Below are 11228 nucleotides of genomic sequence, written 5' to 3'. Positions count from 1 at the left end.
AATGCCATGGATCGTCCTAGCAGGGTGGGACACAGCCTCTGTGGGCTCATCCATGGGGAAAGGCTGCGGGAGGAGGACACCAAAGCAGGATGGGGCTGTGGCTCCTTCCCGCAGGGATGGCTGGTACCCGATCCCAAGGGATGCTGCAGGGATGGACTCACCGTCCCCGGGGTGGGGGTGAGGAGCTGCTGCCCAATAGTGAAGCCTGAGCCAAAGTGCCTTTGCTGGAGCAAGAGCTGGAGTAATTTATCGGGAAGCTTTTAGGGAAATGAGCGGCTGCTGGGCCCCTGCCAAGCGCAGCCCCGCTGGGCTCTGCCCGTGTCCTCTGGCAGCTCTTGCTGGGAGAGAGGGGGACGGGAGCAGGAGTGGGAATGGGGACAGCATGTGGACTGGGGTGAGGACAGGACAGAGAGAGGCATGGACAAAAGGATTGGAATGGGGGTAGAGATAGGGTCAAGGATGGGGATTGAGGCAGGGATGGAAATAAGCAAGGGAATGGGAATGGGGAGTGGTTAGGGATGAGGATGGGACAGGGATGAGGATGGGACAGCAGTGGGGATGGGGAGGGGGGAAAGGGACAGAGACAGGAATGGAAATAAGGATGGGAGTGGGACTGAGGATGGCACTGGGGATGGAGACAGAGAATGGGACAAGGAGAGGGATGGAAATGGGACCAGGACAAGGGTGGAGCTGAGCCCATCCCACACTTCTTGCAGCACAAGAGAAACAACCATTACCAACTTCTTCCCTTCCTATCTCAAACACTCCCCAGAGCTATGGAATCGCAGCCCTGCAACCCACGCTGGGGTTGCTGCCACTTTTGCTCTGTTGTCCCCATGTCCCATGCAGGGTCCTGCTCCCTCCCACCTCCCCTCTCCCGCAGCAGCCCCTACCTCCCGGCACATTCCCTTTGTTTTTGCCTTTCCTGGCGGTCCCTTAATTGAGTTATCCTGGAGCACCTCTGTTGCAGCAGCCGCAGTGATCCATCGCCTCTGCGGCAGAGCAGGGACGCGGCTGGGACCCCGCTCCGGCATCCCGCCTGCTCCGGGATCGGGAGCTGCCATTCCAAACCTGCCCCAAGAAATCCATTCTGCTGATTCCCATTAAAATCAATTGAGCAGCTTTGAAACGCTAAGCTTGGGGGATGGCGTTATTCCTTTTATCTAATTTTTTCTTTTACATTACTGTATTTCCTGGCAAATTAAATTGTCTTGGTTTTTTTTTTTCCTTCTCTTATGTTTATTCACAGTGTCTATAATAGACCTGGTTAAAAATAAATATATATATATATACACATGTCTCTGAGGCCACGTGGCTCATTTGGAAATGCCAGTCCATAAAAAATCCAAACTTTCTACGGGAGATGGATGAAATTTCATTACGGATGTGGAGCCTCCCGCACTTTGCGAGGCAGCCGGAGTGATTTCATTGCCGTGGAGCACTTCCCATTTCCATTTCTCATTTGGACGTTCACTTCAATTTGTTTGATAAATTAGAGAAGATCAAAAAAAGGCCCCACCCAAACCCCAAATCAATAAAATGCCACCAGTTCCTCCTGGCATCCCAAAAATGGGGTGTCCCCCACCCCCCCACGTGGTGCTGCAGGGTGGGAATTCCTATGCTGGTGCAAGGAAATGAGTTTTCCCCATGGGAGCAGCCAGGGAGGTGAAGGTGGGGATGTCCCAGCCCCAGTGTCCTGGGATGGGCTCCTCCAGCCCCATGATAGGGGAGCAGCAGCTTTGCCTGATTCTCTCCCAGCCCCAAGCACTTCCCTGTTTTTTATTTATTCGTTTAATCTCTTTGCCATTAAAAATGCATCACTGGGGGCTCGGGGAGGGCGATCCATTAGGTGGGAATGGGCTCCCACAGGGCACACAGATGTGACATTCCCGATGTCCCTCAGCCTGGAGGGCTCACACTGGGGCCAGGCCTCAGTGGTGTAAATCAGGAGTAACAGGGTGCTCCCCGCCACCAGCCTTGGGGCAGGATCCCCAGCTTGGCCCAGGAATTGTGACCCTGTGGAGCCTCTCTGAGCGCCCCAGACAGATCCTGGTTCCTGCTGGAATTACTGTTAACCCAGGTGAAAGCACTTCTGGGAAGCAGCTTGGGCTGAGCATCCTCCCCGTCAAGGCAAAGGGGAGTGAAACATTCATCAAACCAAACATAAAATATCAGGCATGAGATGTGGAGAGGGGGATGAAACCACTGGGATCCATGGGAAGAGGCAGGACCTGTAGCAGGATCCACAGCTGGAGTGGGGTGGGGGACATGGGAGCTGCTGGGAAGGAGCCAGGTCCCGCTGCCCCAAAGTTTAGGAATGCTCCAGCCCCCGGAGTCCTGGGGGTCACAGCCTGCCAAAGCAGTGCCCACCTCCCGTGCCAGGAGGACTCAGCAGCACCCACAGGTGCTCCCAGGGCCCCACCCCATCTCCCTCCACCCCAGCATCTCCAGGAGCCCCTGCAGCCCAGAGCGCTTCAGAAATCCGAGTTTTATTTCAGATCAGAAACAACCAACCAGGAAGAAAAAAAAAAAAAAAAAAAAAAAAAAAAAAACAACCAAGAAAAATCCAACCAAAAACAAAAACACCACCCCAAAAACCCCAAAAACTCCAAAGAATGAGAAACGGCCCCAAATCCAAACCAGTCCGTGCCCAGGTGGGTGCTACATACAGGCTGGGGGGTTCCGCGGTGTGCGGGGCTTCCCGGCCTTGGGGTCGCTCCGGCTCTTCCCAAGGGGGGTCGGCTCAAAGTGCATCAAGCAGGAGGTCAGGAATGTCCCCGCACCGGGCAGGTGGGGAAACCGAGGCACGGCACGGGGACAGGGAGGGGCTTTTGGGGGGGTGGAATCCAGCCCTTGGCAGCCAAGTCCATGCAAACGCTCCCGGCTCTAGGAACCATCTCAGGCGCGTGTATTGCTTAGGGGATGATTTGGTTTATCCTAAATATGAGCTCTAACGCTAGATCGGAGAATCCAACGGGATCCGCCGCGGGAGGGGCCGCCGGCCCGGCGCGGGGAAGGGGCTCACGGGGCTCCATGCACGTCACATGCACTCACGGGTCGGATTTTGTCTGGCGAGGGGGGGTCGGTGTGTCGGTGTCGGTACCAAAGTCTCCGTGCTCTGCGAGCAGCAGCGACGGCAGCGCCCGGCACGGCGGGGCCCCGGCGCGGCTCTGTCCCCTCGGCTGCCCCCCGCCCGGGAGGGTCACGTCTCTGGGCCACAGATGGATGTACATAGAGATATTTATAGATATTTATAGGTGTCTCCTCCTCGCTGTCGCTGCGGGTCCCCGGCGGCGGGGGCGCCCCGTTACTTCATCCCGCTGCGCAGCACCTGGTTGGCGGCGATGAGCATCACGCTGATGATGAAGGCGATGGCGAAGGCGCAGATGAGGCTCTTCCGCACGCAGGTCTGGCGGATCTGCTGGCTGGAGCAGGCTGGGGGTGGGACAAACACCGCGTTACCCCAATCCCAAATACACTCTCCTTGTACAAAGAGTAACCAGTGCTATCCCCATGGTTTGGCATCCCCGTGGGGGGTTTGGCGGCTTTTGGCATTCCCGGTGCCCGGCACTCACTCTCCACGTCGACGGGGCACTCCTCGGCTGTGCCCATGTGGCTCTCCTCCTCCGTCATGATGATGTTCTCGATGTCCTTCATGGACAGGTGCTCGCAGAAGGTGTCGTACAGCAGCCGCTTCAGCTCGTCCACCGTCAGTTTCTGCATGTCACACTGCCGGGGACCAGGGGCTCAGGGTGACCCCATGGCCGGCAGAACAGGGGGCTCCGGGGTCCCCCAGAACCTTTGGATGTGGTGGTTTGGGTGGACCACCCTGGAATTGTCTGGGAAAGGCCTGGTGTCCTGGTGACCCCCAGCAGAGCGAGGGGCACCAGAGGGTGCTGGCACCAAATGTGGCCCTGTTTGTGACAGGGGCACAGGAGCTCAGGGGAGTGCACCCTGACACTGATCCTGAACCTCATTGTGATCCTGACCCTGATCCCACTCCTGACCTTGACCCCAATCCTGACCCTGGCCCCACCATTAAACCTGATCCCAACGCTCATCCTATCCCTGACTCCAACCCCAACCCTGATCCTAAACGTGGCCCTAACCCCGACCCTTAAACCACTGCTGACCCTGACCCCAAGGTTTATACTAACCCTAAACTGGAGCCTGAGCCTGAGCTTGACTCAAACCCTAATCTTAAACCCAGTCCTGACTCTTAAACCAATCCTAACCTCGTCCTTGACCTAGAGCCTGACTTTCACCATCAGCCCAACCCCAATTCCAGCCTTGACACTCATCCTATCCCTGATCCCAACTCAAACCTTGGCCCTGACTCTGAGCCTTCCCTGGTGCAGGTTCTGGGGTGATGCCCCAGGAGGGGCTGGGGGTGTCCCTACCTTCACATGGGGGCTGGGGGTGTCCCTGCTTTCCTGTGGGGCTCGGGTTGTCCCTACCTTCCAGAAGACGGTGTCGAAGTCGGTACCGTGGAACTTCTCTGGGATGCCCGAGGTGGAGAGCTTGGGCCCCAGCAATGTCACAAACTCCTCAAAGTCCACCTGCCCGTCACCTGCGGGACACGGGAGTGGCTGTCACCCCCTGCCTGGGCATGGGGCACATGGGACACTCCCCCTCCCAGAAGAGGCCCCATGGGTGGTCACAGATCCCCAAAACCAGTTGAGGACCCCAGGATCAGCTGGGAACCTCCAGCAAATTTAGGGAACTTCCAACTTTGACCAGGATGCCCAGCATTGGATGGGGTCCCCAGTGCCAGCCAGGGCCCCAGGGCCAACTGGGGACACTCAGTGTGGGCTAGGGACACCCTAATACCACCTAGTCCCCCCAGAATGTGATCTGGGACCCCAGTGCTGTCTGGGGAAACCAAATATCATCCAGGACATGAACATGAGCTGGACTCTGATTCCAGCTGGGGCCTCAATGTCATCTGGAGGTCTCCCAGGGCTAACTGGGGACCACAAATGTTGGCTGAGGACACCCAAAATCAACCAGGGACTCCAACACTGGGTGGGGACCTCTAACGAAGTTTGGTGTCCCCAACACCAGCTGGGATGGCAACACTGCCTGGGGTCCTCAGTGCTGGCTGGGACTCTCATTGCCATGTAGGGACCCCCAGTATTCACTGGGGACCCCCAATGCCATTTGGGCCCCCTTTCCAATGGGACCTGGGGATACCCACTGTCACCTGGAGCTCCCAGTACTGGTTGGGGAAGCCCAACACTGTCCAGGACTCTGAACAGCTGTTGGACCCTAAATTCCAGCAGGGACCCCAACTCCAGCAGGGACCCCAGTGGTGGCCGTGACCCTGGGGGTGGCTGTGACCCTGGGAGTGCTTGGTGGCCGTTCTTGGCCATGTCCCCTGGCAGTGGGGACGCTGGCATGGGGCTGTCAGGGCAGCACTAACGATGAGTAATGAGGGGAGCGGCGCCTTGGCAGCGCTGCCGGAAAGGCTTTTAAATGGGGGAAAAAAGGAAAAGCGATAAATTAAGGAGCTCTTTCAGGTCCCTATGGGCGAGGGAGGGGTGGGGACAGGGTCACGGTGGCAGCGAGTGCTGGAGGGAGATGGGTGCTGAGGACACGACCCAGGGTGCAGGATCCACTCCTGGGTGCAGGATCCAGCCTCGGCAGCGCAGTCCCAGCAGGTTTAACAATCACACAAAACATCCAGGATCCTTAAATCATCCCAAACAAAGCTGCAGTGGCAATGATGATGATGATGGATGAGCGGGAGGCTCCAGCTGGAGGCAGAGCCTGGGTCAGGCTCATCCCACATCCCGTGTCGTGTCCAGCACATGGGGTGGAAATACAGGAGAATTGTATGTTTCTCCCAGCTGGGGATCCCGTCCCTGTCCCCATCCCGAGTTGCCGGGGTCCTACCGTCCATGTCGAGGCGCTGGATGATGACCTCCAGCTCCACCTCGTTGGGCATGTACCCCAGGGAGCGCATGGCCGTGCCCAGCTCCTGCTTAGAGATGAACCCGTTGCCGTCGCGGTCGAACACCTTGAAGGCTTCCCGGATCTCTGTGGGGGGAGCAGGAATGAGTCTGGCTGAGCTTCCCGCTCCAGCACCCACAGAACCCCTGTGGGGATCCCACCTGGCCCCCCCGGCCAGCGTGGAGCCCCCAACCTCCCCAGCAGGGTCCCATCTGCCCAACAGACTCTGAATATTTGTCCCAATTCCAGGCACCCGCTCGCCGCACCCACCCTGCCCTCGCTACTGCCACAGCCGAAACTGCGGCATTCTGCCCTAAGAACACATCCCTGGATGTGCCTGAGCTTGGGGTGCCACCAGGTGGGCACTGTCGCTGGGGGCATCCCCACGGTGCTGCAGCATCCAGCCGGGAACATTCCTCAGGATCCATGGGGGCTGGGGACTGTCCCCATCCCGGGGTCCCGGGGTGGGATTGTGCCCCATGGTCTTCGGGTGTGTCTGTGCCCTCATCCTGGGGCCCAGGGGTGGGTGCTGGAGCTGTGCCACTCTTCATGCAAAAAAAAAATCCCAAATCTTGATGAAATTGCTGCAGTGTTTTGCCCTGTCCAGTGCAGAGGAGGATGGAAGTGGGGGGTTTGGGGGTTTCTGGCTCAACAGGAACCCTTGGGATGTGGGGGAAGATCCCAGGAGGATGGTAGGGAGATGCTGAGGGGAAACTGAGGCATGGCCTGAGTCCCTTGACTCCACCCCACCTCTTGCTGCACTCAGGACTCTGCTCCTTTTTGGGGCAGTTTCTGGCTTTTTGATGCCACCTGATGTGCAAAGCTGGAACCAGGCTGATGGAAAAGAAGGACCAGGGAATTTGTGCTGGGGGACAGTGGGAAGCCAGGCCAGGATGTTGGTGCCTCTTCCTTCTCCATGTGGCTGCCAGGGGGATTCGTGCTGGAAGATCCAAGCAGGAGAAATGGGCTGTGAACTTTGGGTTTGGGGGAGAAAACCCATATTGGGTGACAGTGCTGACCCCAAGTGCTTGGAAACATCCCTGCCTGGATGGTGTCACATCAGTGACGTCTTCAAGGTGTTTTGGGGGAGTTTTGTGAGATTTTGGCCTGTCAGCCTGAGCTTCTCCATGGCCAGTGTCCCTGCCTGGGCAGGGAGATCCTCCAGCTTCTCCCTGTGCTCCTGGGGGGCCTCACTACACTCCAGGCACCCCCAAAAATCATCCTTCAAGGATGCTCATCCCAAAGAGCTCTAAGGTAGCTCCTCATCAGATGGTTCAGGATGTTGGGGGACACACAAGGACATGTCCTGACAGTGGCCAGGCTCCTCATTGAGCACCCCCTGCCCCAGCTGTGCCCTGAGCCTGCTCAGACCCAGTGTGAAGCCGTGTCAGGATGTCACCAGTGTCCCCAAACCAGGGGGACGGGAGGAGGTGGGAGCCCGTGGGTGTCTGGCACCTTGTGGGGTTCCCTGGGGCTCCCAGCACTGCCGTCGGTCCCCACTGCCACAGGTGGGTGCTGAGGGGACACGACACTGGGACCCTGGGGACTGGGTGAACTGGGACAACAGCTGGTGCAGGGACACGGGGAGTGGGCACATGGAGGGGTGTGAGCACACACGGACAGACACACGGACACACACGGACAGACAGCTGCAGGACTCACACAGACTCCACTGCAGCGAGGCTGGGACACCCCTGGCAGTGACACTGGAGCTGTGCACACACAGACACACAGACAGACACATTCCTTATGGTGATGCTGTACTGGTGTCACACACCAACACCTTGCAGGGATGTGCCCAGGTGTGCAAACACACACACACAAATACACACACAGACAGACAGACACCCCTTGTGTGTGCACTGTGCGTGCACACACAGGGACACAGCCAGAACCATGTCACAGTGATGCTGTGCCTGTGTGCACACACACCTTGCAGTGACGCATGTGAGTGTGCGAACACACCCCAACACCTCGGAGTGATGTGCTCGTGCACACACACACACACAGGTGCACACACACACACAGGTGCACACACACACAGAGGTGCACACCCACACACACATGGGTGCACACACACACACACGGGTGCACACACACACAGGTGCACACACACACAGAGGTGCACACCCACACACACATGGGTGCACACACACACACACGGGTGCACACACACACAGGTGCACACACACACAGAGGTGCACACCCACACACACATGGGTGCACACACACACACACACGGGTGCACGCACACACACACGGGTGCACACACACACACACGGGTGCACACACACACACACGGGTGCACTCACAGCCCCCGTGCAGGGACGTGCATGTGCATGGATGCAGCACACCCTGACACCTCGCAGTGATGCTGTACCTGTGTGTGCACACCCCGACACCTTGCACAGATGCACCTGTACGTGTGCACAAACACACAAACACCTTACACTGAGATACTGGTGCCTGTACACACACGCTTCCCTTGCAGTAGTGCCGCACTTGTGCACACGCATGGACGTGCACAGCCACGATGCAGTGGTGCTGCACCTGTGTGTGCACACACCAACACCCGGCACAGCTGCATTTGTGCAAGTACATACACGCAGAAACACACACAAACCCCCTGCAGTGACATCCCTGTGCCTGCACACCCACACCCCCTCGCAGTGGTGCTGCACTTGCATGTGCACACGCACGGACCTGCACAAACACGTCACGGCGATGCTGCACTTGTGCACACAGACACACAAACACTGTGCACAGCTGCACTTGTGTGTGCACACAGACAGAACCCCATTGCAGCAAAGCTGTGCTGGTGTTTGCACACACACACACACACACACACACACACACCCCAGCACGTTGCAGTGACGCTGTGCTCATGCACAGGCACACAAACACCCTCTGCAGCAGGGCTGTGCGTACCAGCCCGTCCTGCTGTGACGCTGTGCATGTGCACACTCACACCAACACCTCCTGCAGCCAGGCTGTGCATGGGCACACACACGTGCTGCAGTGACACAAACACTGGCCCAGCACAGAGAATGGCACAGCCATACACACAGTGACACTGGCACTGGCACAGCCACACACACAGAGCCACCCTGCAGCGAGGCCATGCACGTGCATACGATGTGTGAGCACACAGATGTGTGACCACTCAGATGTGTGACCATACAGATGTGTGAGCACACCCGCAGCACGGTGTGAAGGGGGTGTGCCGTGCCTGTGCACACACACAGCCCCTGCAGTGAGGCTGTGACAGGCACGTCAGCGCACACGCACACCCTGCAGAGCTGCACACACACACACACACACACAGCCCTTGCACACTGGTGTGAGCGCCTGCTTGGGGCCCCCAAATGGATTTTGGGGTTCTCCTCACCCCCCAGCCCTGTGGCTCCCTGCCTCAGTTTCCCCACAGGGATGCCGAGGGCTCCTGGTTTGGTGCTGGGCCAAGGGTGCTCCCCCCAGGCAGAGCGGAGACATGTGTGGGGTCACCCCCCGTGGCTCAGTTCCCCCCCAGTGCCGGTCTGGAGCCGGGGGTGCTGCACCCCTTTCCCCCAGGTTCCCCAGGGACACCCCAAAGCCGGGCACCGCCAGTGCCCGTCCCGCCGCCCCGGCAAACTTTTGGGGTGGAAAAAGCCATTCTGGTGGCAGCGAGCTGAGCTCGGCTCCTCTCATCGCACGAGTGGGCAGAGCCCCGCCGGCCGCTCCTCCCGGCCGGAGTCCGGTGACACCGGGACTGCGTGGAGCTGCCGTGACCCGGGGGGTGGCACGGGTGACAGCCACCGCTCGGGTCCCCCGCGCCACCAGCCACTGTCATATTATGACAGCGGGGAGGGGGTGACCCCGCCGCGCCGCGGAGGGGAAACCGGCCCCCCGCCACTATCGCCGGTCCCTGCTGTGTCATATTGCCACAACCGGGGGCCCGGGACCCCCGCACGCCTCCTCGCTTTCCTCCTTCCCCTCCTCCTTCTCCTCCTCCTCCTTCTCCATCCATCCGCATCCCGCTCGCCCTCAGCCTCCCCACGGCGCCGGGGGAACGCGCACCCCGACTCTCCCACAGCCGCATCCCACGGGATGGACTTCCCGGTCCCCCAAACCGTCTCACCCCGCAATCCCATGGGATGTCCCCCTCATCGCCCCTGATCCCCAGGCAGCCTCCGCAGCCCCCCGAACCCGCTCACCCTCCAGCTCATCCTCGGGGATCTCCACGGGGCGCTGCTCGGCGAGGATGTTGGGGACGGTGTAGATCCCCCGGTACATCAACGCCGCCGTCACCGGGTGGAAAGGCATCTTCGGGGTTCCCCAAAACCCAAAGTTTAAACCCAAATCTCGTCGGGTAGAGGGGGGGCTCCCCCCAGTCGGTACCGCCGGACGCTAAACACAAGTTGCCGGTACCCGCCGCCCCCCGCCCGGTACCCACCGGCCAGGGGGGGCCGGGGCGGGCGGGCGCTCCCCGTCCTCCGGGGCCGGTGGCGGGACGGGGCTGGCGGCCGAGCCCCTCACCGTGGAGTCAGGGCGCGGGGGGGCTCCGCTGGGGGCGGCCCGCTTCCCCCGCGCACATGCCCTCCCGAAGTGGAAACGGGAGGTGAAAGCATCCAAGCCCCGGTTAAATCCTGGTGGAAGCGGCGGCGGCGGGGGGGACGGCTCTGGCCATGCCGCTCGGGGCGCCCCCTCCGCCCCGAGCCCCCCCCCCCCACCTCCTCCCGGGGCCCCCCTTCCGCCGGCCCCGGGCCGCTCACAGCCCCCGGGGAGCCGCTGCCACCGGGCCACGCTCCCCGGTGGGGCCCGGCATGGCGGGGCCGAGGCTGAAGGCGGCCTCTTCGTCTTCCTCCTCCCTCCTCCTCCTCCTCTTCTTCCTCCCCGCCAAGTGTCCCGGGCAGGCCGGGGCTCGCTGCCGCCGCGGTTCAGCCCCCGCCGCGCACCCGCCGCCCCCCCGCCGCCGCCGGCAGCCGGAGCATCCTCGGCCCCGGCCCCGGGAAGCGGCGGCGGAATCCGGGGAGCGGCGGCGCCGGGCGGGTTTTGAACGGTCCCGCCCGGGAAATGGGGCTGGGGGCGGGGGGGAGGTGGGGCCTCCCCCCGGGGGGGCGGCGAGGGGGGGCAGTGCGGCAATGAGGGGGGAGCGTCCCGGGCCGCAGGGAGGGGGAGTGGGAGATGCTGGTGCCGCGGGGGGGGGGGGGGAGGGGGGCTCGCGGGGGACTGGGGGTTGGCAGGCAGGGCTGGGGGTCCCTGTGACACCCCCTGTCCCGGCAGGTGTCACCCCAATG

At 60.7% G+C, this 11228-nt stretch overlaps 1 protein-coding gene across 1 annotated transcript; it reads right to left on the bottom strand.

The window, feature by feature from the left end:
- Nucleotides 1–2473: 2473 nt before the first annotated feature.
- On the bottom strand, nt 2474–10952 carry CABP7 (calcium binding protein 7). The gene is made up of 5 exons (XM_053993930.1): nt 10146–10952; nt 5896–6039; nt 4458–4570; nt 3576–3729; nt 2474–3435 (listed from the first exon to the last, which is right to left on the bottom strand). The coding sequence occupies exons 1-5, from the start codon at nt 10252–10254 to the stop codon at nt 3308–3310; spliced, it is 648 nt and encodes a 215-aa protein (XP_053849905.1). The 5' UTR covers nt 10255–10952; the 3' UTR covers nt 2474–3307.
- Nucleotides 10953–11228: the final 276 nt, after the last annotated feature.

The sequence above is a fragment of the Vidua macroura genome, chromosome 18 (genome assembly GCF_024509145.1).
Source record: "Vidua macroura isolate BioBank_ID:100142 chromosome 18, ASM2450914v1, whole genome shotgun sequence".
Taxonomy (NCBI): domain Eukaryota; kingdom Metazoa; phylum Chordata; class Aves; order Passeriformes; family Viduidae; genus Vidua; species Vidua macroura.
Note: the sequence above shows the minus strand (reverse complement) of the source record. Positions and strands in the feature narration are given on the sequence as shown.